The sequence below is a fragment of the Lathamus discolor genome, chromosome 3, assembly GCF_037157495.1.
Source record: "Lathamus discolor isolate bLatDis1 chromosome 3, bLatDis1.hap1, whole genome shotgun sequence".
Taxonomy (NCBI): Eukaryota; Metazoa; Chordata; class Aves; order Psittaciformes; family Psittacidae; genus Lathamus; species Lathamus discolor.
The window spans coordinates 100,158,062-100,185,178 of NC_088886.1; the positions used below are offsets into that span (position 1 = coordinate 100,158,062).

At 41.3% G+C, this 27,117-nt stretch overlaps 2 protein-coding genes and 1 non-coding gene across 6 annotated transcripts in view; 2 read left to right on the forward strand and 1 right to left on the reverse strand.

Annotated features, from left to right (window-relative positions):
• Positions 1-8,500, reverse strand: part of PARG (poly(ADP-ribose) glycohydrolase) — an 81,726-nt gene extending 73,226 nt beyond the window's left edge. For 2 of the 3 annotated variants that reach the window (XR_010610760.1, XM_065670791.1), the window contains exons 1-3: positions 8,038-8,500; positions 4,884-4,950; positions 855-1,835 (exon numbers count right to left, since the gene is read on the reverse strand). Coding sequence is in view for 2 of the 3 variants with exons in the window: in XM_065670791.1 (XP_065526863.1) it covers positions 855-1,835; positions 4,884-4,950; positions 8,038-8,215 (1,226 nt within the window). In the remaining variant the exon portion in view is untranslated. The remainder of the gene's footprint in view (positions 1-854; positions 1,836-4,883; positions 4,951-8,037) is intronic. The other variant, XM_065670789.1, reaches the window with a different exon arrangement.
• A 59-nt stretch (positions 8,501-8,559) lies between these two features.
• On the forward strand, positions 8,560-26,663 carry TIMM23B (translocase of inner mitochondrial membrane 23 homolog B). 2 transcript variants are annotated; one of them, XM_065670793.1, is made up of 9 exons: positions 8,560-8,725; positions 9,213-9,271; positions 11,853-11,946; positions 12,162-12,246; positions 14,568-14,626; positions 17,197-17,307; positions 18,860-18,900; positions 20,097-20,101; positions 26,005-26,663. In XM_065670793.1, the coding sequence occupies exons 1-9, from the start codon at positions 8,629-8,631 to the stop codon at positions 26,219-26,221; spliced, it is 768 nt and encodes a 255-aa protein (XP_065526865.1). In that variant the 5' UTR covers positions 8,560-8,628; the 3' UTR covers positions 26,222-26,663. The 2 variants fall into 2 exon arrangements, with proteins under 2 accessions (XP_065526865.1, XP_065526864.1); XM_065670792.1 differs by lacking the exons at positions 18,860-18,900; positions 20,097-20,101 and having other exon boundaries at positions 8,561-8,725; positions 26,005-26,211.
• Positions 13,755-13,954, forward strand: LOC136012483 (small nucleolar RNA SNORA74). Its single transcript, XR_010611784.1, has one exon. It is a non-coding gene; the product is annotated as a small nucleolar RNA SNORA74 (small nucleolar RNA).
• Positions 26,664-27,117: the final 454 nt, after the last annotated feature.

Below are 27,117 nucleotides of genomic sequence, written 5' to 3' on the forward strand. Positions count from 1 at the left end.
AGATTTCTCAAACGTGAGCTCCCACCATGAGTTAGCCATCCTCTGTTACTCTCTTCATTTCCTTGAACAGTATGGTTTGTGCTGCTCCTTGCATCCAGAAAGGATATCCCAGTAAAGATGTGCAAAACTGCTTTCTTGCCCTATTTTAGTTCTACTGAGACAACTGCATGTTGGAACTAGATGATCTTAACGTCCTTTCCAACCCTAACTAATCTATGGTTCTATAACACACACAGTTCACTTGTTTCTGCTTACTCCTTTACTGCTTATTCACTTCCTCAGCTCCCATTGAAATCTGAGCTGTTCAGAGCAGAGATTATCCTTTTGTCTTTGCACAACACCTAGCATGTGAAGTCTGGGTCATGCTCAGGGCTTCCATTTCCATTGCTGTTCATTTCACGTAGCACTGACGCTTTAACAAACTAGATTCAGTATTTTTGACAAATGAAACTTAAGAAAACACAAAGAAAACGTCAGTCTCCTCAGATATTCTGAATGAAGTAATGGATGCCAGAGCTACACTCCATTAAGCATTCCTGTACTATCATTCACTTTCAAATATTAAAAATCCCATGGTCTTAAATCACTTCTTTATTAAAAGAAAATAACTTCCTATAGTGTCTTTCATTCCCAATTTTAACAGATCTCTAATGATTAAAAAAGTAATAAAATGCACTGGACAAAGATACCCTTAAAAACAATACACAAGTACTCCCATTAAAAATAAGTTATTTCAAGCCTGCATCAAAGCTGTCTTTGCGTCTTAACATACATTTTGCAAAATGCTTTACACAATCCAGGCTCCAGATTCTGTAACGCGAAAAAAACAGATGAAGAGGCAGACAGAACACTACCTTTTCTCTTCAACTTTAGGTATCCTCATGAAGTGAGAGGTGATTTTGGAATCCCTCTTCACACTTTGCTTTGCACCTTTGAGTTCTGATGATGGAGCAGGAGAGATCCCAGGTGACTTTGCACGCAGACCATCCTCTTTACCAGAATTATCTATTTCCTCAAAACTTTCGCAGCCCTTGGCAGAAAAACGTGATTTTCTTGACTCCAGTTCAGCATCCCCATATTGAATTCTAAAAGATTTGTTTATGGATTTTGACATATTAATTTCCTCTCGATCATCAAGAAATGGACTGGTTTCTTCATCAGCCTCTGATCCATGACAGCTATTTTTGGAATTATCTACATCCATCGGTGACTCTGGTTCACTTTCTTTCTCAAAAGCAGGTGAATCCCCTGAACTGCTCTGACATTTGGTCAGTTTCCCAGGACCCCCAAGGTCAGATATACAAGCATCACAACCAGCATCTGAAAGTGGACTTTCTGGAACTACATCCCCTTCTTGTTCACCCGTTAAACCAACAGAATCGCAAGTCTTCAGCTTCTGTGAATTGCATGAAGACACTTGTCCATCTGTCTCAGCGTCTTTTGAAGAAAGTTTTGTATTTCCCATTTTCAAAGACCGGCCAGATGATGATTTCCTCTGAGTACAATTATCACTGTTCTCCTCACAGCCTCTCTGAGCCTGCTTGCCAGTTTTGTGCATCTGATCAATGTTGGCATTTCTAAAGAGGTCTCCAGACTGCATCCCCTTCACAGGCTCTGTGTCCAAGACTGGACCTTTGTCCTCAGCCTCCCAGCTATACATGCTGCCTGTTTGAGGCAAATTTACATGCTTTGCACCAACTTCCACAGATATTTTTGAATAATTTTGCTGACAAATATTCTCTAGCTTTTTCACATCATGCTCACAAAAGTTCTCTTTTTTAACGGAAGTCATCTTGGAATTTGCTTCAGTATTGTTACTAATTTTGCTGTGTAAGCTGTGAAAGACAAGTAAAAGAATTAAATGCCTTATCTCCAAATGGAATTCCTGTACATATACCTGTATTTTAAAGGAATTATTATAAACATACAATAAAAACGGCATAATTTTACTCATTATACTGTGTGAGCACTACGAGGATCAACAAGTTTTACTTCACTGGGGAATGCAGCTCAGTAACAACCTATTTCTACTTAAAAGCTCCAAAGGGTGATGAATCAGTTGCTTACCTTAGATATATGCTCCAGTGATTCCTTACCCTTATTTTAAAATCTAAACAGTATTACGCTATTATTTAGTTATTTTCTTTGGACAAAAAATTAGAAGTCAGGATAAAGTATTCCTTAGCCTTCATTTTAATCAACTAAATACAGTGAGCAAGGAAATCAATGGTTTTGTAACCATCCCCTCAGAGCTACAAATTCATCATTTAGAAGAGCAGGACACAGTAGTCCATAGCCTCAAACACGTCTTATTATTTCCTTATTTTAATAAGCTGCCCCTGACTTCAAAAATATTCATAATACAAAAGCATAAGAGCAAAATATATTAAGAAATTATGATAAAAATTACATGACATTAAATCAATTATTTTTTTAAGAAAAATAAGCTCGTTTGCCCTGTGCCATTTTACACAAAGAACGGAAATAAATGTGTCCTAATGGTTACACAGGGGAATGAAGTGAGTTTTGTATGAGCAGACAAAACTTTCCAAGACAACATTAGAAAGACATTTCATACCTGCTAATTTTTGTGTCAGTGTACTGATGAAAATACTTAGATGCCATATGAATATTAAAAACCCCTGACTAATCTTGGTGAATATATCACTTTGTCAATACCTTTTTCTGAATGTATTGTGACAACATTTTATATCGACAGTGCAAGTGAAGCATGCTAAAAACTCTGTATATCTGGTCACTGCCCAGATTCCCATATCTACTAGATAGGAAAATATGCAATTATTACACAATCCTAAATTCAGCAACTGAACATCTTACTAGATTCCTGAAGGCACTAATTGCCTCCCTGAATGATAACAGATTCTCTTCTAAAAGAGTGCTCTGGATAAAGAGATAGCATTCACAACTTTACCACTACAGAACAAAAAGAAAACAAACAGTAAAGGGGCTTGGAGCAAGAGATGATAGCTTAGAACTTCATCCACAGGAAGATTACTTAAAAACAAAACAATTTTAGAGGGGCTTATGTTATGCTAATTTAACTCCCCATGTATGCATATGTTACTGCACTGAAAATTCTGATGAACAAAAATTAAAGTTATGCTACTGCTGCCATCTCAGTAAGTGACTGTTTAACGGTATTTGACAACACCAAATATAACAGTGCTCAAATTCAAATGAACTGTAACCACCACGTCAAGGGAGGCGATTTTCCTTCTCTACTCCACTCTCATGAGACCCCACCTGGAATACTGCATCCAGATCTGGACCACAACAGGGACATGGGCTTGTCGGAGCGAGTCCAGAGGAGGGCCACAAAGATGTTCAGAGTGCAGGAGCACCTCCTCTATAGAGACAGGCTGAGAGAGTTAGGCTTGTTGAGCCTGGACAAGAGAAGGCTCTGGAGAGACTTTAGAGCAGCCTTCAATTTCCTGATGGAGGTCTAAGAGAAAGCTGAAGAGGCACTTTTTATAAGGACATGCAGTGACAGCACAGAGGGAACTGGCTTTAAATTAGAAGAAGACAGATTTTGATTAGCTATTAGGAAGGAATTCTTTCCTTTGAGGGTGGTGAGGTACAGGAACAGGTTGCCCAGAGAAGTTGTGAATGCCTCATCCCTGGAAGTGTTTGAGACCGGGTTGTATGGGGCTTTGAGCAGCCTGATCTAGTGGAAGGTGTCCCTGACCGTGGCAGGGGGGTTGGAACTAGATAATCTTTAAGGTCCCTCCCAACCCAAGCCAATCTGCTATTCTATGACAATTTAAAATTGTTGTTAACTTCAATAGAAAGGCACATTAAATGTTTACATGACTCACCTGCTACTTGAAATTGGCTAGGCTGTAATCTGTCAGCAAGGCTGAGGAGGGCATATAAAAGGAATACCCTATAGAGCATCTTAAAAAAATAATAAAACCAAAAACATTCCCTCCTTAAGCACCCTCCTAACATCTTTGCTTTTCTACAATCTGTAAGCTGGTACCTCAGCCCTGTGTACTTCTGTATTAATAATTATCATAAGTTTTCCCAGCTATTTTAGCACAGCTACAGATTTCAATTTCTACTTATTTACAAGCATCAGTGAAAAATAAACCAGTACATTTACAATTGTAATTACAGAAAAATATGTTACTCCTCTGCACCACATACTTAAACTCTTAGAAGTTTAATGCTACCTTGCAAATACTTTTCCCGATGGGCTACATGAGCAGAAGATACCAAATTTGACCTGGTGCTGTTCAACAGCAAAACTTTTATAACATCCTTCACAAAATAACCTGAAAACACATTTGAGCATCTGTAAATTCTGGTCCAAACTAAGTCAAGCTGCACATGCTTATACTACAATCACAGTCCAATGAGATGAACCAAAACAGACTTTTGTCTGTAAATTAACAACAGAACTGTGAGTTAAATACAGGAGCATCAGCCAAAATCTGTAATTGTTACTGTCCTACACTAAACAAAAATAAAAGCAGAATTGTTGACTAAAGGACACAGTCTGATATTACAGCTAACTGGTTGACTGTCATGGGATGCAGCAGTTGCCTTCCCTCACTACAGGTTCAAATCTTTTTCTTTGCAGAAGCAGCGGTATTTATTCACCTAAACAGTGATGTGCTTCAGGAAGCTAAGTTAACAATAAAGTTCTGGGGCTAGAGGGGAGGGATGGGTTACTAGTTAGCTCTTTGTAGTGAAACTCTGTTGGTTATTTATATTCAAGATGATGTGCCAAGGTAAGGAAAGCAGCAGAAATGGGGTCGCCTTTTTATTCAGTAGCTAGCTGTACCGACAACCTGCAATCTGAGTTCCCCACAGCCCACTCAAACAACACAACTTTTGCGTAGATACGCTGTTCATTTTACCTTTTGGACTCAGTTGTCTTGGGTCCTTTATTCTCCAACCAACTGGTAATTGTCCGTTGTTTACAAACTGAAAAACCACAGTTCACTACATTATTATTTGAAACATGATAAAACTGCAAAACAATTGCACATGAATAAGATAACTTGTACTTGATGAAGATAAAAACACCTCAAGTTCTCAGTAACATCTCTACTATAGGGAACATCAAGGCACTAACACTATTAAAACTACACGTGATGCAATACTTAATTCACATCAGTCAGCAGCTATAGCTTCTGTAATAATCTTTATAAAAGCCAGGCTTGGTGTGTGGTGGGGTTTTTTTAATCCAACATTTTTTTTTAATATGGTTAAAAAAACCAAAACAGTAACTAGTTTAAAGCAAAAAAAGACAAACTGAACTTTCCATCTCTCATTACCACCTTTAATTCTGCTGAATTTTGGAACGAAGAGACAACATGACATAGCTTAAACAAACAAAATACAACAACTAAGCATCTTAGAAGGACCAGCTGAGAACCTTATTTGTATGTAGCATACTGTGAAACATGGCGCTTAATATAAAGATTGTACACATTAGAAGCAACAAGTGTGAGAAAAGGACTTTCTTTTCCCTTTCATTCATAAACTTGTAAAGTGTATTAACATTTTCTCCCCTAAATAACAACAAAATGTGAAAGACACAACTTTCTCAGATTTACTGCCAATGACAGAGCTCCAGTGAATGTGATCAGTCTTATTTCTCTGATGTCACAGTTCAGATGTGCTCAATACAGCAGCAGCATCTTATTTAGAGACTTGGGAGAAAAAAAATCAAATCGGCTATTTCACAACTGGAAGGTAGTCTTCATTAGTATAAGAAAGGTTTTTTAGTTTTGGTGTTATTTAAAGGTAATTTTGAAAATTTGGCAACTAACTTTAGTTCCCTTTCCAAGAGAAATTATACACCTGCCACTGCTGACTGTGCAAGGTGTTTCCTCCCTGCTTTCAAATGGGTAAGGAAAATGGGTAACCCCCCTAACTGCAACAATAGTTTTGCAAAATTAAAAACCAGTATAGCAAATCCAACTATTTTTATTAACGGTCACTATGGAAAGACTCAGCACTTTACTGCAAATGGAGGTTATGTAACTTGCCGCATGGATAGCTTAGGCCATGGGCAACATCAGAGACATTGTTTCATAAATGCTCCTCTGCCATTCAAGGCCTTGAACCTTCCATAGCTGGTTATCAAGTATCCTCATCAACATTGCAGAATTTCTAAAATGAAAAAGTAATCAACAGAAAATGTTTAAATCGTTTGAAGTTCTTTTGAAGCTGCTCAAACTACAGCGCAGAACTGCCACCATGTGACTAGGTCACCAGGGCGTAATGCAAAGTGCATGTGGATTACAGGCACAAGGACACCTGTGCCATACTCAGCCATCCAAATTTTCAACGAACACTCAGCTTCATCCCACACAGACAAAAACAACAACTTGATGGATTTTTATGAAAACATCTTTATTTCTAAAGATTTACTAAAATTGAAGTCTATTAGTCTGTTTACCAAATTTAACCCCCTTCTATTTGAAGTGTTAACCCATATTGCCTAAAGAGGGAAGCAGCAGCCAGAAAAAAAGCGGAGACATGTTAAAACACAGGACAAATAAGTCTCTTCAAAGGTAGCTGACTATCTCTTCAGCTGTGAACTTGAAGGAATATTTGCTCATTAGCACAACAAAAAGGAATGATAGCAGCAGATGCAGAACAGAATTGAAATGGCTTTGGTCTGAATTTCAGCATCCAGCTAGCTATTTAAGCTCTATAACCAACACACATCACTTTTGTTTAATGCTACCAACACATCTTTTTGCTACAGGTAAGGTCACAAAAACCTATGGGGCAACAAAAAGACAACATCTGCTTACATTCAGAGTAAACAATAAACCCAGGCTCTGGCATTTTTTGGGTTTTTTTTTTTTTTTTTTTTAAGTAGTCTCTAAATTTCTATTCAAGATTCCCCAAATCATTCCCATATGACAAACCATTCCTCAGGAACTGCCACTGAGGAAAACAACTGAATTTTTAAAATATTCTTATTCCTCACTCTGTAGGAGTACATACCCTTTATGTGTAGATAACAACTTTACATTATTACCTATACAAAGTTGCACCTTCATTACAGGTTACTGAGGCTTAACACATCAACCAAAGACGACCATAGCAAATCTGGGTTTTTTTCCTCTCCCTCCCTGAATTCTTTTCTATTCCTGAAATAGGTACTGTATTGTGCATTAAAATATTATACTGACAAGATTAGCTCTAAATAAAAATAACTTGAGGAAGCCATGTGGAAACTTTCTACGCAGCACTGTTACACAGGAGGAGGAGCTCCACACGCCACCTGCAGCGCTCTAGGCCTGCAGCCACATGCTCATGTGGGTTCCGGTCCTTACCCTTAAGTTCTCCCTTCCGTGATAACCTGGCTGAACACCATTTCTCCTGCAGCAAGTACTTGTGCTCTCGCATACAAAACACACTACCTTTAGCAGCTCACACCTCACCTGGATGGTTTCGCTGTCACTGACAGTTTTTAAAGAATCAGGCACAAAGCCAGGATAACGTCCTGTACCCAAAGCCATCTCCAAAGGGAAGCAACGCGCACTGCCCCACACCATTGGGGTCGCGTACACGAGACACGCTGGCACCGGGAAGTCAAGTCAGAGACGATTCGAAGGCCAGCTCCGGCGAGGCTACCTGCACCGGCACAAACGGCCTCTCGCCATTAAACACTGCCCTCCCTCAAGCGTATCACGGGAGCAGAAGCACAACAGATGCAGTGAGCATCTAGGAAGCACACAGCGGCTCGGCAGAGCCCCACTAGACCCGGCCGCCTCCTCCCGCCGAGCCCCAGGCGCGACCGCGACTCACGCAGGCCTGACGAGGGCCGCCAAGCAAGGCTCTGGCCAAGCTGGGGCAAGTTCGGCACTGCCCAGGCTCTCCGGGCAGAGCCATCCCATCCCCCGGGCACATTGAAACCGCCCAAGCCGCTGCAGGGAAGGGAGACAGGCAGACACAGGCCTTCAGCGAGCCCCCTTTCGCGCCCAGCCACAGCGCTCGCCTGTCCGCTACCCCTGCTTCGGGGAGAGCGCAGCCCCGGCCACTACAAACCTTTGTTCCCCACGGCGGTGGCGGTACTGCCGCCGCAGAAGCTGCTGCCCCCGGGCCCCTCCTGGCGGGGACCGAGCTGCGGCGGCAGCGGCCGCTCTCCCTGGAAGCCGCCGCCGGGACTCGCAGTGCTCGACCGGGCTCTCTTCCGAGGGGGGTCAAGCCCGCAGCCCGCACTCATCCTCGGCGGGCCCGCCTCCGCCCGCCCAGCCCTCCTCAGCCGCGCGGGCCCGCCAGCGGCCGCCGGGACCAGGCGGCAGCCGCCCCCCGGGGACGGTGCGACGATGCGGCGGCAGCGGCTCTACTCCTCCGCATCCTCCGGCCCGCAGCACCGGGCTCGTCCCGCCGGCCAACCCCTCGGCGGGAGGCGCGGAAGAAACGGGGGGCCAGGACAGAACCGCGTCCAATGCCAGGGGCCGGCGGCTCTGCGGCCGCACGCAGCAAAATGGCTCCCCGCCCACCTCACCCCTCTCACCATGGCGACCACGCTCCACCCCCACCAGCGGACGGCGCGCGGGCCGGAAAGCAGCGCGGCGCGCTTTACGGCATCGCGCGGAGGTCGTTGGTGCGGCGGGCTCGAGGCCCCGCGGCGCCATGGAGGGCGGCAGCAACTCCAAGGGCACCGGCCTCGGGGGCCTCTTCGGCACCGGCGGGGTCGGGTACTCCAACGCCGACCTGGCCGGGGTGCCACGTGAGTACCGGCGGCAAAGGGGCGACCGGCGGGGCCTGCGGCAGCACCAGCCCTCGGCCCAGGTGGCGGGGCTAGGGCTGGGGAAGTGGGTGTCAGTATCCGCTTCCCGTCAGGGAGAAGGGCCTGGCGGCTCATGCCTGCGGGCCATGGGCTGGCGGCGCCTGGGCGAAAGGCCGGTGCGGCCGGGCGCGGGTCCTGAGGGGCCGCAGCGCTGGGAGGTGGAAGAGGCCGGGTTCGCCAGGGCCGGTCACGCGGCGGTGGCACCAGCTACAGAGGCGTTGTGTCCATCCCACCCCTGCTGCCTCTGTAGCACTGCCCGGCCAGCCGGGGAGTGTCCGTCGGTGCCCTATTTTAATCAGTTGTGCAACTTAACGGCAGAATTTTCACTGTTTCCCCGAGACACGATATCAGTCCCCCTTTAACTTACCGGATGTGAAATTTTTACTGGGGAAAGTGGTGGTAAAGTCTGTTGGTTTTTCTCTTTCAGTAACTGGAATGAGCCCTTTGTCCCCATATTTAAACTTGGACCCCAGATATCTAGTACAGGTGAGAAGGTGGCTTCTTTTATTGTTTTGAACTGTATTCCATTGTTTTTATGGCCATATGTGAAGACCTCGCTGTACTGTTGCATGCTGTGTACTGAAATCTTGAAGTGATGAACAGTTGAAAGGAATGATTTTCCCAGTATTGTTCCTAATAAAAGCTTGTGGTGCCATGGCCTCTGGAAGAAGAAGATCAGTTTTAATATAGAGGAAAAGTAAGACTTGTGTTAATATAAGCCTGCTGCTACTGAAAAACAGAGGTCTTCCTCCCTGTCCTGAGGCATACAGTCCCAACACACCCCTGTACAAGTTCTGGCATTTGTCACACGCTCCATTGAGCACCTTCAATCAGCACCAGCGTGCAGAAACTCCACTCACTTGATGGATTAGTTTTCTGTGCTGAGTTTGATCAGTTTACAGAGGTGTTCAGCCAAACCCCAGACCTTATATATGTCATCATGCACGCTGTCATCACAGCAGCAACAAATTTTGCATCACTTTCCTTATGTCATTTCCTGGCTGAAGGGAGAACATAATGAAGTAGAGCTTTCTGGTTTAGGCTGCACAATAATGCGTAGGGAATGTACCTCTGAACTGGATTTAGTAGTGGTTATCTGGCCTGCTTTTGTTGAGTAGTCAGAAAATGTTTAGTGATTATTTAGACCTCTTCCAAAAATACCCTCTCAGGTTGCCTTGTTTAGTTAGTACAGTACATCTGGGAACATGTTGGTGTTAAAAATGGTAAAACAGTTTTTAGAACAAACTGTGTGTACTACTACTTTGCGCTTGCTTTAAAACAAAGAAAGTATTGGCATTAGTGTTGTGAGTAACATATAAAACAGTTCCAAAAACACCTATTGGCGTAACACTAGAGGCTGCATTTTATGTTGCCACACCTCACTGCTCTTTATGTTTAGCACTAGCAAGTACCTTGAAATAAAAGAGAGTTACATTTAAATGTGAGGAGGAAATGTTTTTACTTGAACAAGTTGCCCACACAAGCTGCAGGGTCTCCATCCTTGGAAAAGCAAAAACCCCAGAGCAACCAGCACTTGCTGGCCCTGCTTTGCAGGAGGTTACACTACACAGTCTCCACAGGTCCCTTGAAATCTCAACTACTCCGTGATTCTGAAAACTCAAGAAAAAAGACGTAGCTAATATTTTAGAATCTCTGAGTGTTTAAAAATCAGTTTGTATGTGGAGGTGTGCGTAGAGAGCTGAGAGTCTCCTGTATTTAAAGACCATCTGTTTGCTTTCAGAATGCAGAGGGGAAGTCAGCCTTACTGTTGAGAGCCTTACATTTTGATCCTGGCCTTCCCATAACAGCAAATGGTACAATGCTACTCATGACTTTAAAACCCACTTTATTCGTTAGTCCATTGATGCAGGCACAAACTATTGTTTTCTGCAGTGCTTTTGTTACCTTTAGTAGATATGCATTATAAAATGGCATGCCAGCCTTTTTCAGAAAGTTGAAGGATGGGCTTCCTAGGTTGTTGTCTGTATAGAAACACAGAGGTTGCATACAGACAATGATTGCTTCATCTTGACTCTTTGATCAATAGGGAAAACTGTTTGAAGCTGGTAACTAGTGTACACATAGAATTTCTCCAAATAATTTGTGACAGGGAAGATAGAAACCACATTATAGGTTCAGTTTATTGATAAAGTAGAATTTTAGAAGTTGTATATTTTTTTTGTATTGCCATCCATGTTTAGTGCCAAGTATGGACTAAGAAACCCCTTAGAATGTAATTACTTGTACCTGCAGTTGTTGTCGTCATGTACCAGTTAAACTGGGGGTGAATAATACTAAGACTGGAAAGCATAGAAAGAGATCTTAACGCTTTAGCACGTTATCAGCACGTGTGCATCTTGTCAGTGTCTCATACCAAGAGTGCTTTGGCCCGCCTTATCCCTCCACAAATGCTAGTTCTCAGTCCTTGTCTCCAGCTTTTTAGAACAATTTGATTTAGGAGAACACAAGCCTGTCCCTGTGGGAGAAAGATAAGCAAGTAAAAACAATTACCAACCTCACATATTTCATGCCTGATCATTACCAGTATTGAATGTGTTCCTTGTTTTTTTCATGTCTTCAAAATAGGTCACTTAGCGCAGGGAAATACTTTTTCTGTACACAGGCAATTTTCCTTTAGTGTCATAATAGGAAACTTCAATGCATTACTGCATCAGCATAGGTTGCTCAGTGCTGCGTAATCAGGCAATGAACGTTTTTAGAGAGCATTGAGTTTTATGTTGCCTGCTGCAAGATGTAATAAATAATTAAGCAAATTATTAAAAAACAGTGAACATCTCACATATTTGGCTGCCTGAAATGTTATGAAATATGGGGGGGGGAAAACAGCTCTTAGGGGGTTTTTTTTAATTCTTTTTAAAGTATACGCATAGTTTATTCCATTCTCTGTAGAGAATGCTAGTATAGACAGCAGTTTTCCAGAAGCACTGATTGTATCTGTCCTTTCTTTAGTTCACTGTATGGAGTACAGAAAAAAAATTTATATGGCCTACATTCTGAGTCAGGTACACGTGGAAAATACAAAAGCTTTTGTTTTGTTTCCCCCTAGGATACAGATGAATTTATCTTGCCCACAGGAGCCAACAAAACTCGAGGCAGATTTGAGCTGGCCTTTTTTACCATTGGAGGATGTTGTATGACAGGTAGATTTGTGTTTCTCACTTTTCCCAGCTGCCTGGGTAACACCTGTACTATGCATGTACTACAGTAATTGATAAGATTGTAACCAGTTTGTTCTGCAATCTGGTCTTACATAAAGAGCTGCTTCAGTCTGTACACCTAAGTCTATTCTCAGTATTTGTTTCTAGTATTCTTTCTTTTCTTCTTAAAAAGTAGTAACTGGTATTATGCAAACTAGGAGCAGCATTTGGTGCACTGAACGGCTTGCGACTTGGCTTGAAGGAGACACAGAATATGGCGTGGTCAAAACCTAGAAATGTACAGTAAGTGTTCAATCTCCAAAAAATTACACCTATGTCGTTTCCTCCAGCTTGTATTTTTGTCTTTAGTGGGGACAAATGAGAATTAGTGTGTTCATCAAGTTAGGAAATGTTTTTAGTTATAATGATACTCAGTTCAAGCTTTTTGCTTTGCATTTGGTGACAATTGGTATTATCTGATTTACATGAAATATTTGAGAATGAATTACTTTGATTACTAGAAATTTACTTCAAAGTCAGACCAGTGGTTTGGTTGAAATATTCCCACGCCCAAAGTAGCACACTTTGCTTTGAGCTGTTTTTTGCTGTCACTTATCTGAGAGCAAGCTCACTCTTCTTTCCCAAACTTTTCAAAAGAGGAAGAGATTAAAATGCAGAAGCTGTGCCGGCCTGGGTTTGCATTAGGGATGACATTGGCGCGTGCTGCTGAGCAAGTGTTGAATGGCGGAAGTAGTTCTGGATTACAGCATCCATGGATGCCCATGGTATTCCCGTGGTTTTGGCTTACGTGATTGTTTGAAAGAATGCAGTTAAGATAGGAACCATTTTTGTTGTTGTTGGCAGTATGCTTCTTTTAGAATTATTAGTAGTTTAGACTTAACTATGAGAAAGCTTCAGTGCATGTGAAAACGACATAGGAAACTAGAGGAGTGGAATAACTGGGGAAAACCTTTTTCACTCCCACAAGATTTTGTAAAAAAGGAATTTTAGCGGAAGAATTTATCATTTCCTGGTATAGCTTGTACTGGCTCTACTCCTTTTAAAATTGTCTTTCTGTATTTGTCATTCCCTTCCTTACCTTCTCTAGAGCTATTAGAGATATTCCCAACCATATTTTTGACTCTTCCATAATGTTCCAGATGAACAGAATTGTATTTTACATACTCAGAATGAACCAAATCAGACAAACGCATGTTGTTAGTGCAACCATCGATGGGCCGAGCCCAGTAGGTGGCAGTCGCTGCACATGGTGCTGTTAGTCCTCACCCTTCAAGGGAAAAGGCTGTTGAAGGTCATCACCTTCAACTAGTGTATTAAGTTCCATGTTTTCCTAATCAGATGCAGGGAAAAGACTTTCCTAGGTAGATTTTCTTCAAATTTATCTTTAATGTACACAGATATTTTTTCTTTATTAATCTGAATTTTGCTGTTAATCCCATGTCATTGAATATTACAAAGTGTGTTATGGTTATTAAATCAATAATTAAATAAAACATTAAATCATGGTTATTATAATCAATATCAATTCAGAATTGATGTAAGGTTAACAAAATGGGGCTGGGGGTTATAATTAGGGGGAGGCTGTCTATTTGCTAGTCTCTTGGATTATTTTTTTTCTCTTGTTTTAAAGTGCTTTCCATTATTGTTTAGTACATTGCCTAACCATATTTGGTAATGGCCTATGTCTCCTAATGAAAATTATAAAAAAAGGCAAAATAGTGTAAAATGAATACAAATCAGAAAGAATGTGATGTGGGACACTTTTCATTGCTTTAGAAGATAAACTGAGCTCCAGTGGTAGTCAGCTGTCCAGGGCAGTATGCCTGTGATAGTGTTACACTGCTGGGAGATAAAGATCATTCATTTCTTCTTGCTGCTGTTGTCACCGTTCTGGAGACAGCTAATGCCAAAAAGAAGTGTTAATGTGCTTCCCTGAGAGTGCGCTAAAGGTTTGCTTTCCCTCTTTAGTGCTAGTCTGGAAGCATACATACAGAAATACTTAGTGTACTTTACCTTTTGTTGAGTGCTGAGTGTGACAAATGGAAGTGCAAAAGATTGCTACTTTCCTTCCCAACTTGCTTTAGTTCAGACTTGATTTTAATACGCATGCCATTTATTCAGGCATCACCGTGCTCCCTGACATTGGTCCTTGTATTGCTTGCACCTTCTAGAAGATCAGTCTAGCCTTCCTGGAAGTCTTCTACCAAGTGAGCATAAACGTACCAGTCATTCTCAGTCGCCATGTGCAGTAACCACATAAGGAGCATTTATCAGCTAGGGTTAGAAAGTAATTTGAAGGGAAGAGATTGGATTCTTGGTAAAGGGCAAGTTTGACTTGAGAGAAAGATTTTCATAAGGTTTGACAGAACAAAATTTTTGCTTCCATAATTGCCTTCATTGCTATTTGTAGTATGCATTATAGAGGAGATCATGTATGTAGTTACATGCTTTTCTTTACTGTTTTGTTTTGAAAGGCTTTTGGTTCATTATTCCAGTTTTATTAATCAAATGTGTAGTGTGGACACATTACACCTATCTTAAATACTGCCTCTATGTAAACACAGAGAGCTGAAAGTTTTAATTCCTTTTTAACTCCTTTATAGAATTCTAAATATGGTGACGCGGCAAGGAGCATTATGGGCTAACACTCTGGGATCTCTGGGTAAGTAAAGTCATGACTTTGTAGGAAAACAACTCAAAGATGTAACTGATGGGGAAGTTTATTCTCTAAATTTTCATTACAACATCCATCAGGAAAAGCTGCAGGTTTTTTTACTTGGGATGTGAAGGCATTTCAGTAGACATTGAAAAGGAAATAAAGGCTAAAACAGGATTTGAAATATTCATGGCTAAAAGCTTATAATTAACCCCCAAAATTTGTAGCATATTAAAACCAAAAACTCCAGCTATGGAATAACTGAAAATTATAGATAATGCTTACTTGTTAATAAATTGCAGTTAATTCACAACTTAAGGCAAAAAATATAATGGAATACTTCTGAAATAACTTCAATAATCTAAGAAGAGACTCAGTGGTTTTGTGAGCAACTGCCTGATGTCTGTTTCCAGTTAAAGCATCAATAAAATGTTCATCTGTAGAAGAAATGTGATAGTGACTACAGAGATTTATCCTTTTATGGTGTTGTATGTATTGTACCACCTACTTTAAATATAAGCATTGCTTATAACTAGTAGGGGTTGGAAAAAAAGAGTAAAGAAAATGAACAAAAGCTTGATGTATGAGAAAAACTTCTGTGAACCCAGGTTTGGGTGGGGACAGGAAATAGAAATCTCATCAGTTGCCTTAGAAAATCAACTTCAGATGATTTCATAAAAGTCAGTGCAGTGACTTAATGCCATAGAAAATACAAGCTTTTTGCCCACTCCACCTCCCCCTTCAATCTTAAAAGACCAAAGGGTGCTCAGTTAGTTACTTTGAATGGAGAAATCCAAAACTAGTGAAAATATTTTGAATGTTAATGATGGGACTCATTGCTCTACAACGTGGTTATAGAAGAGAAGCTAGCAATATTTAAAATGGATACTGCATCATGTTATAACCCAGTCTACACGTATTTGAATTTTGAGAAGTGCATCAAAACATAGGCTAAGTTGCATTTATTGCATTTTGTTTCAGTCTTATTTCTAAAGAGTAGATTAGCCTGCCGATTAACTCAGGCATCATCTTTTGGGGCATAAGAAAGAGGCCATGGTTAGAGATGGGATTCTGAACTACTGAGAGAATGGCACTTCTAGGAGGTGCATACTGCCTAGTGACTTTTATGATGGGATTGGTTTTTTCCTTTTCTTATTTTCTCTTCCACATCTAATCAAAACATAGCTGAAACCTGAGAGGCAGGCACACTACAGTTCAAGGTCCCGGGTTAAGTGACACATTAACAGTTTTTTCAGCTGTGTTTGAAGAAAGATTACTCAAGAAAATGTTTGTGCATTCCAGTAACAAATTGTTATTTTGCTTACAAAATATGGCCTCCTGTGTCATAGAGTTAAGCAGAACTTGATATTTTTGGGTTTGGTATAGCTCTGCCTTGTCGTAGCTACCAGAGAAGTTCCTTTGAAACAGCTGAAGTATTATTTTTCATCTTATTTCACTTGTACAGCATTTATATACCTCAGAAATTCCTTTTGTCACCACCAACAATTTGTGTCATTCACTTCCTGAATAGAGGTAGCAACATCTGAGTTAAACTGTTTTAAACAATGTTGACTTCAGCTTTTTCCTCCCCTCATCGTTACTGCTACATGCTACTAAGACAAGGTAAAATACCATTGCCTATGCCGAATGCAGAAAGATGCTATTCAGCTCACTGACATTAATACAGTTGCTTATGAAGGAGTTGCATGGTTTCCAGCAGACACAGAGATTTCTAATTTTTGGAGGACAAGTGATGAATTAAAGTGGCATAGTGTCTTTATCACTGTAAAACGATGACATACTCTACTGTTCCATGTCAGCATGAAATGAATATGAGGAGGGAGGATGGAGATGCCTTTACCCTTCCTCAAAACAATAGATTGTATATGCATTTATACTAAAAGCCCACACATTTCTAATTCTTTCAAGACAGTCCCCAAAGTTTTCCCAAAGCAAAAGGCCCTCTGGGGACAAAGTTTTCACATGTAAGCAGAAATGGAGTAGCTGTGAATGTCAAATACTAAGCAATTCAATAGTCATTTGGAGAAATGTGGCACATTGTACCCCAGCCCTTAATAACATGATCTGAGTGCTGCACTTAACTTATATTTCATCTCAGTCACGTGTGGGAAACTGTTTTCTCTGCTACCTAGAAAGTGGTGTCGAGTTTAGTTTCATGCCATCCACACAAGACAGTATAAAGCCTCCCAGTACAGAGTTTAACCCTCAAAATTTTCCAGATGAATTTGATCTAGTAAAATGGGCTTAAACTTCAGTCAGTGGTTTACATCACATATTTATCATGTCTTGAGGCAGTACTAGACAGCATGAAGAATGCTAGTTTATAACCGAACTACAGCTGGAGAAAGAAAAATTATCTGTAAGATAGAAATAGGTCTGGAAAAAAAACACCAAAGATGGGATTTTGCTGAGGGTTCCCCCCCCTTTAAATAAACAGAAATTCTGTGCTGCAGAAGCATGGGCTAAATAGTTACACCAAGCTTGGATTCTAAGCCTTGTGTCTGAGAGAATGAGAGATTCAGTTAACTTGAATGTAATATGTTTTTCTTTTCCAGCTCTACTTTATAGTGCATTTGGAGTCGTCATTGAAAAAACACGAGGTGCAGAAGATGACCTGAATACCATAGCTGCTGGAACCTTGACAGGAATGCTGTACAAAAGCACTGGTAGAGTAATTAAATGTTTCTAGTTTTCTTCTCTTGTACTTTTATCCTAGTTATTAGGATTCTCACTACTTTTACTAAATACTGTCCTGCTCTGAAAACTACAGTGTAAAAATGGTGCAGTAGGAACTAAGACCTATGAAGTTCAATGTCCCCTAACCCACACATGGTTTTTCACCAGCTAAGACCACTGAAGGAAAACATGCACTTAAAAAGTTCCAGCTGAATTAAATCGGATTCTTTCCAACTTGCACAGGACTAACAATCATGAGAGCCAGGTTATGTCTGTTACACATATAAGATGAATTAACATTCAGATATTTACTCAGATTTATAGTGAGATTGTATAAAATACATACCCAGCTCATGTTTTTTAAGTATAGCAGGAATAAACCCAATAGTTTCTCAAGTCCGTGAGTGGATGCAAGCAAATGGGAGCTAACTTCCAAAGTGAAATGGGGTAGGGAAGGAATACACAGAACACAGCTTGAATGCCTCAAGGTGAAACTTACTGCAGGTGATTCATGTGGTAGTACCAGAGCTGAAAACAAGCCCTACACACAGAGAAACTGATATATCTATAAAGTTATTACTTAACTGTTCATGAAACAGTTGTTGTGTGGTAGGACTCTAATCTTTGCATAGTGGTCAAAACTAACAATGTTATTTGAGAACAGCATGGATTTAAGGTTAGTTTGCTCATGCAAACTGAATTGTTGGCAGAAAAGGGGGCCTGAGTTTCTTCAGGGAAACACCTGTTAACACATATTCCAAGCTCAAGAGTTGGAGGGTTCATCTTTTTTAGAGGACTACTGGGTACCAGGGATTGACAACCACAGGAAAAAAATACGAGTTTTAAGTACCTTAATAAAGGTTTCGCTGGCTGATTCATTACTGAGGAGATAATTCTAGAATTAACCTATATACTTTTACATATTTAACTGAGCCTCAGTGTCTTGGAGGCTCAGTTAAATATGTGTTTCTGAAGGTCAGCTTTATATCTGGGCCAAAGCAGTTTGAGAAGTCTTATTTTCCTGCTGTCCTAGACTAATTGAAACCAAAAATAACTGGCCTGAGTAGCCTTCATAAATACTAGCTTGGGCACTTAGCCTTGCAAGAGCGTAGAGCTGTTATTTGGAATTTCACGAGTGATTGAAGAGGTTACCAGTGACATTTGGATAGGGTAGCAGCATAGAATCCTAGCATTTCCTACAGGAAGTTATTAAGAAGGAGAACTGCCATCTTGCACTCCAGCAGAAGCTTCCCCATTACCTCTCAGAAGTACAGAGCTGTCATTATGTGTAATTCTTTTTTTCCTGGCGCAGTGCAACCATGGATAACTACCCCAGTCACATGCACAGTCAGCTGACACCACAAAAATTTTTCTTTCCAAAGCACAGTGGGAACACTTTGTTTTGTACCATAGGATCTACTCAGCCAGTAGTAGTACTGATAAAGGTAAATGTAGTCAGTAGCTGTATTGTATTTCAAGTATGTGTCACGCATACGAACTGTAGTGCACAGAAACTCTAAACATGTTTTTTGCCATATGCAGGAAATTTGAGTGGCACAGTATACCTTAAAGGTCAAGGATTAGTAAGTGAACAAGATTATATTCACATCAGTTTGAGAATTTAATTCCAGTCTTTTTTTCCTTCCTTCTTTCATGCTCTGTCCTTCTTGCTGCTTCTCCCATGCTTCTTCTCCTGTCAATTTATGCCAGAATACCCTTCCTAATTTTGTATGGTAAAGCTTCCATCTAAGTATTGCCTTTATGCAGCATCAGTATGCATCTCTACCTAAGAAACTTTGAATATTTCAGCCGTATGCAAATGATCAGTTCACAATTGTGACATATCAGGATTGTAATAATTTTCTACGTTACATGGAATGTTGTGTTGGCATAGAAAAAGGAAAATTTGCACGCTGTCAGGGACACTTCTAAATCCCCACATTTTAGCATCAGCTGCAAACTCCCACAATCACGCCATTTCAAATCAAGCCTGTTCCGTAATCTACAAAGTTGGAGGCAGTGCTATTCAAACGCTCAGATTTCCTACCTCTATCATTCCTGTTTTGTAAAGAGATCAGGAATATATTTAAGAAGAAACTGTATAAAGTATGACAGGTTTTTTATTCTGACTTTATGGTTCATGTTTAAACGTAGCACTGATGGAAGAATCACATCAGCAGCCCTGTTGCTCTGAAAAATACCCTTGTGTACACCGCAAAGCCTAAACTGAATTTCTGAAACAAACTGTTAAGCCTTTGCTGAGGGGTGTGAATGAATGGAAAAAAGTAGTGGGAAAAATTTGAAGGCTGAGGTTTGTTGCCCCACACTGGTCCCAGTTTTCACAATTTATCCTTGTAGAAGTGTTATAGAATCATAGAATGGTTTGGGTTGGAAGGGACTTTAAAGATAATCTCATTCCAACCCACCAGCCATGGGCAGGGACACCTTCCACTAGACCACGTTGCTCAAAGCCCCATCCAACCTGGCCTTGCAATGATGTTAATCATTACCAAAATGCCAGCAGTCAAACAAAAAAAGGCTTTCTGAAATATGCATGTTCTAAAACCATTAGATTGTGAGCAGTTTTGTGCAAGGTTACTTAACACACAGCTTCTGTGTGAGAAGATAAAAGAGCATTAAAAGGTCTGCAGATGAAGACTGTGGAAGTTCAGCCTCCCTGTGTTCACTGGAAGAGGCTTTAATCACTATCAGTTCCCTATTGCAAGTGACTAAAGCAGTTAAGTCCCCAAGACCTCTGATAGTCCTCGAAATTAGTCAGATACTGTTAACTTGCCATTATAAGTCAAGTGTTACCTGGGATCTGTCTCAGTGTTCTGTATGGCTTAGGTTAACAGATTTTCAATTGCGTTTGAAAGTCAAACTGGTTTGAGGAGCCTTGGAACAGCATGCTAGCTGATTCCTTTGACCTAGTGATCTCTAGGTTTCACATTTATTGAAATGAAAGTTAAAATCAAGATTACTTACTAGATTTTAACCCAAACGTAGCAAAGCGAGTAAGTATTACTACACTAAACTTGCAACTTCATGGACACTGCATTTTGAATTCACAACTTAAACTGAATGTTCTGGGTAAAAGGTGAATGACAGGTGAAAGAAACACCTTTATGTTCCTTTGCCAGTGACATATGTAGTAGAAATGCTGTTGCAACTTAGTCCTGTTTGAGTTTTGCTAAAAGTCAGTCTGATATTCTGAGTCCACAAGGATGGCTTTTCTATTTAATAAGGTATTATTCTTTATTCTTTAATTTCAAGCGAAGGCTAAAATTAAGATCCGTTATGCTAGGTTTTTTCTGCCAAATGTTACAAAGCACAAATACTAATAGAACTTAAACAAATATTTAGTCCTCTTGCATGCGTTTTCAACCTTTTTTTCCTAAATCAAGCATCTTCATTTTGTTTTCTCATAACTGTATTAGTTTCTGAAAGTAGCAAGAAATGCACTTTTGTCACTAATATTCCCTGCCACCTTGAAAACATATATGGTTCCAGTCATCATGTCACAAAGGTAGAGCTGGCTGAGGATCTTGCGCTCCTTCTCAGGCATGCATGGTCGATCACTCAGGAAAAATACCCTCAGCTAGATGGGACTTTGACCTGACCCAGTTTGACAGCTATTAGTTTCTCACTGAAATTCCTGACAGAGAATTCAGTAAGCAAGGAGGTTATTTAACATTTCTTTCTTACCTGAGGGTTATACAGGTTATAGATACTCTTTCTCTGATAATTTTTGCCCCCTTGAGGTTAGGGAAAACAGGAACTAAAATACTGTGTTGGACAAACTAAATTAGTTTGATTACTGTACTTCTGTCAGTAGGAACTTGATACTAGGCAGAGCATCTCATGCCTTTTGCACAATAGATGTTACATAATTTGGTATAAAATAGTGTGGGCTGAAAAAGAAGGGAATTTCATAGCAGTAGCTGAAGGGAGTAGTTGTCATTTTAACCTCAGAACACAACCCTGAAAAGTCAATATGCTATGAATTAATTAAGGGCTAAATGGTTAATTGCTAGCAGTAAAGCATGGCCAGAGCTAAAGATCAGTTTTGTGACATTCAGTGGGTAAGAGTTCAGGGCAGTTGTGTTGGCTAAGTACTTCTTGGTCTTTAAAAGCCTCCTCCCTTGGGGCTCAATCTGTGTTTTTCTTTGGGCTACACAGTTGGTGTTTTTTTCTTGTTTCTTTTTAGTGGGGAGGGGGAAAAGGAAGCTTTTTGTAGACTTCTGTGGGTATGGCCCTGGGTTATCTTATTTTCCTGCATTATTTGGAGGAAAGGAAGTAAAGGATTTGCTTCTGAACTTTGATGTTCAGGGCTGTCAGGCGGTTTAGAAATTAAGAACCTCTATTCAAATCTGCTTTTAAGATAGATTGCTATCTTAAATAGTCTGTAAGACAATCAAATACAGACTATAAGTAGTCTGTAAGACTATTCATCAGATAGTGTTTAGTGACGGGATTTTGTTTCTGTCTGAAATAAGGGAGAAAGAAGGGCAAAGTATAAGCAGGTACTGCAGAGCTTAGTTACTGGAGGGCTAATGACTAAGAGTACATGTGGCCACTGAGAGCTGTGCTGCCTTCTGCCCAGCTCTACTAAGCAGAAACAGTGAACTAAGATCTCAGTGCTGCAGGGATTTGCAGGGTTCTTGCTGCCATGTACAGTAGCTGAAGCAGTCTCCTGTCAGTCAGATGCTGCTGCTTTCACTCAGAAGGCAGGCAATTTTAATAATGTTTGCAAAGTAAATCCAACAGCATTAATACTTCTACACTTGTAAATTAAATTGTGAATTCTTACTCGTTTTCTGATTTAGGCTTCACACCACAGTAATTACAAGAAATGTTCCCTGTTTCAGGCTTTGCTGTTGCTGTATTTTAACCGCAGTACTGTCTTAGCTGCAGCAGTATGAAAGTGGAATGTGCTTTTCTGGAATATATCTTAATTCCAGAAAGAGGCTCATCAGTTTCCTCAGTAATTTCTCTACCCACAGACTTTGTCCACACTTACAAGATTTCACAAGATGACCCCCTTGGAGCGGGAAGAGACTGTTCAAATTTTCTACTGACAAAGGACCACCCACAGATGTTGAAACAAAAGTTTGCCTGATGGTTCAGAGGGTCTGGTTAGCTACCGCTGTGCTTGAGTTTGGACCAAAACTGATGCTGCCTTGTACAAAATTCAAGACCTTTAAAATAAGCCCTGTTCTCGAAGCCCTAAATGGAAAGAAACTCTTTGCATTCTGGATAACAGAGAGAGATTGGAAGGCAGAAAACTAATCACAACTTGACTATTACATTTACTTCGTTTGGCATAAATATGTGGGCCTGGCCTGGGTTTTCAGTTAAGGTATTTCTGATGTTTGCTGTTGGATGGTTCTTGCTTTAAACATTCCAGGAGCTATCCCAGCATAGTGGAGTAACAAATTCTGAAACTGGAGACAGTAAGGCCTTAAATGTAAGGTTTTGCCCTCATGTTATGTGATACAGAGAATGGTTTTACCTGCTATACAAGTCAAATTCAGTGTTAGGAGTGGATCATGCCATGAAGAAATGCAAAGCTGCACTATTAGAATGCTGTGTCGTTGCACGGTGTACTCTGAAACGTATTTCAAATACATAGAAGAGGGCAATACTCTGTGGTGAAAAGGTGCAGCAGCTAAAACCAGGGAACTGAATTATCACTTAGAGAGCATCAGACATAGCTTTGGACTCCCATAGCAGTATTCAACTATTGTGCAAGTTACCTGAGCTCAAAAATACGTGCTTTCAGAAGTGTCTGTCAGGGAACTTTTAAGTTATCTTGCTCATACATGCAAGATTAGAGGCTTATGCCCATGTTTCTACCAGGGTTTGTCAAGGCAGACTCTGTATCAGAGGCTTGCAGGGAGTGATTGCAGAGGAGGGGTGGGAACACGTTCTATCATGCAAACACAGCTGGGGTGGGAGTGGAGAATTCTTAATTTACTTTTCTAACAAGGTAATCTTCTCAGAGGGTTTAACATTTTCTGCCCAGCAACTGGGCTGCATTCTGCAGTGCTTTACTGCTTGCCGCCTGCCACAGACCTGGAGCTATTTATTCAAGTGCAAATCGAACCAGTGAGGGAAAGAAAAAGTTTTTTCTTTCCCTTTTTTGTAATTACTCTGAGTGGTTCAGAAACCAGGTGCAACTGCTGCAGAACAAATTGCTGATAAAATTATGTAGCAGAAACAAAGCAGGAGGGAACCTGCTAAGAAACATTTCTTGTGTATTTTCCTCTCGGACTTTTTTGTAACCCAGTAAAGACCTATAGCAACTGCTTCTGCTCATGAAACAGACTTCACTGAAACATCTTCAGCAAGGTCCCCAAGTTGTCTGCAAGACATGCAGACTGCTTTTGGCCCTGTGGTTGACACTGTGTAAGTGGATAGGAGCTGCCATCCTGACCTGGCTGACCCCAGCGCATGAAAAATATTAACAACATTTTTGTGTTAGTAGCAGTACCTCTTAGTAGCACTGTGTCTTAAGTGTGCACGGGTGCTTAGCTGTGAAAATTAAAGATACATTTTTCATACAATCCTGACTTCACAGAGTCTGGAACCAGCCTTGATCAGCCTTCAGCCTACCTTTATTCCCTGGGAAGAATAGGATTTTAGCAGGAAAGAAGAAGAATTGAACTTGGGGGCTGAGGGAAGTCTACAGGAATAGTTGTACCTTTGTACTGCATTGCACCCTATGAGGATATCCCACATCTTGTGCATTTCCCTGTACACCATAATGGTTAGGACCCTCTGGGGGGTTCTTCCGCGACCAATTGCTTCTACATGTGAACAGCAAGAAGCTCAGTCTCCCTAATGTTTTATTCATTTTTCCCAAAAGTAACAAGGACTTAGTATTTTTACAGATTATCTCAAATACTTACACAAAGTATCCTTTGAACGTCACCTGTGGCTTTTTGCCAGAAGCTGCTTGCATGCAGTTAGCTCTGTGTACCCAGCTGCAACCCCTTCATGTGAAAAGCGTTTTATGCAACAAATTCAGGATGAGTTACCAAAAATAGAAGTCTGCATTTGCATTCCTAAATCCTTTAGGCAGGTAGGTGCATAAACAGTATGCCTTTTCTTAGAGCTGCTGAGTTCTCAACAGTTTGAGCAGTGAACTCAGGCTTATATCCAAAGAAACTCCTGAATCATCACAGCTGGTCTGGGAGTGAAATTTCTGGAGCTATGGCTACATGTGACTTGGTGTACCAAGTCCAACTTCTGCTATTGCTTCTGCAGCTGTTTGGTACCATTGCATGCCTGGGCAATGTGAGTGGGTTCAACAGCTCTGATGAAATCCGTTTAATCCTGCAGCACAGGTAGTGCAGTCTCAGTCTAGCTGACGCCAGCAGCTTCTTGCCCCACTAAAAGCCTAACTGCAGTTCTGTGAGACAACCTTATGACTCATAATGGAAAAAACAAATAATCACTGATTACTGAGATGTGTTTCTTTTCAAGTTTGAGGAACCTGAGTTCCAGTCGGCTTTCCCAGTAAAGCATGCAGGCTTTATCTGGCTGTAAGCGGAACATGGCCTTGTTCTATATACTGGACACATTATCTAACTTGCTTTGGCTAGGACTGATAAACATTGCAGAATCACACTGAAGTTTTCTTGGTTTTGAGGGTCATACTGTCGGGGTTCCTGTGCATTTATATGCATTCCGGGAGCTTTACCAAGGCACTCCTATTACTGAGTGATAGAGACATTTTGATGTTTAGGAATAGCAACAGTAGTCTCTACTTCTGCCCCTGCACACCACAGCTGCTGCTGGTGGAACGGAGTTGTGATGCCATCTGACTCCCAGCTCCAGCCAGATGCGCTGGCTGCTGGTAGTAGCCAAACTTGCCCTGTTTTACCTTCACAACTTGCCCAAGCTTTAAGTCTTGAGCAAGCAGAAAAAATAATAACTAAAAAACATCATCACCTGGGTGACTCAGTTTGTGCCATTGCAGGATGGTCATTTTGACTATTAATAGCAGCAAGAATAAAGGCAGGTGTTCAGTGAATGCCCCAGTAAATTCTTGCCCGTCGATCCCTTTCATCTACTTTTCTTTTTTTTCCCCCAAAAAAAGATTTTAAAATTACAAAGACACCAAAGCAGTGATAAGTTCTGTGTGAGGGCTCCCAAGAATCTCTGGAGCCCAGGGTCATGTCCATATCAGCTGCTGTTGTGTTCACTTATTCCCACCTGTCCCTTTCTCCTTCCCCCCAAATCCAGTTACTGTAACTGAGAACCACTGTTATTATTCCTCATCTGAAATACCAAATGGAGGAGTTCCTGAAGCAGGAAGAGATCATACCTATCTGTAAACACCTGTGCTGAGAACAGATGGAACAGAAAGTACGACTTGGGAAAAGCCACCTTTGCTTCAAGTGTTCTGCAGCAGTAGTGTTCTGAGGCAGTAGTGCTAACATAGTTAGAGAGGAGGTGATAACAGCAGAATTAGTGTCAGGATCAGGAATGACCTTTCTCAAGTCTGGAGGTAGGTTTGAGCTGGGGGGGTAGAATTAGCACAGGTACCCTTTCTGGAAAGTTACTCGAAAAACTGTTTCATTGAAGTGCCTCTACATTTGAACAGCTTCTAGGAAGCCACTATAGCTGACCATTCCCTCGGATGTAACTTTAATGGGTTTCAATCTGTGTTTCTTTTCCAGGTGGACTGCGTGGGATAGCACGAGGTGGTATTACAGGTCTGACACTGACTGGCCTCTACGCTCTCTACAACAACTGGGAGCACATGAAGAGCTCCATAGCTGGGCAGTCCCTCTGAGCAGGGCAGCCAGTGCAGGACAGAGGACATGCTTGCATAGTCACCAATCAAATCAGTTACAAGACCCGTCTGGTGCCCCTTCCTATTTTATTTACAATTAGTGTGAAACCGAAGGAAGCTATGCTGGGAAGAACCTGTTGACACCATGTAACTGGACTGGCCCTTTCCTTCCTGCCAGCCAGTTGCTGGAAAGGCAGCAATATTTCTTGGACCTGCAAGTGAACAGAGTGGCCACCGCAATAGTCTCCCTGACACACTCACCAGCTAGCCCTGGGCCAGAGCTACAAGGCATGCTCAAGTCCCATAGCTGTACTGCTGCGCTACCAGGTCTGGTTGCATGTGCTACCACGATAGCGCTGCATAATAAAGTTTGTGTCCATAGAGCTATTCACTGCAGTCTTTCAACATGCATTGCCCCAGCAGCTGGAGCCAGTAGGAGCCTTAAGTGGCAGCTGGCACAGGGCAAAGCCTGTTACTCTGCCAGCACAGGGTAAGCTGTAAAAAGGGACATAATCATTAATAAAAAGGGTGGTACTTGTGCAATACTGTTTCTATGCTTTGCTGTTCCTACTGCTGATAAGACAAATGTGCCTGATCAAGTGACTTTTGTTTACAGTTTTGTTTTGAAGGACCAGTGTGATAAAATCCTGGGGGAGTTAGTGGGCGAAGGGAAGCAAACTGTCAGGCTGATTGACTGTCTCCTGATGTGAGGTTTTGATGACGCATACCAGAGCTTGACTCCACTCCCTTATTTGCTCTAGTAAGTAAGGAGCTGGTTATTTCTAAGTGAGGTATCATTGCTGTTGTAGGAGAGCTGCCAGTGGATTATCAGAACACTTGGGTGCTCCAGGCTCTCAGAACTCATTTAGCCAAGAGTTAGATACAAAGCCATATAAAGACTCCTCTCTCATTCGCTGTTACAGGATTTTTAATTAGTGACAAGCTTTTTGCCCCAAATAATGTTTGTAGGTTATTGGCAAAATGAAGTCATGTGAAC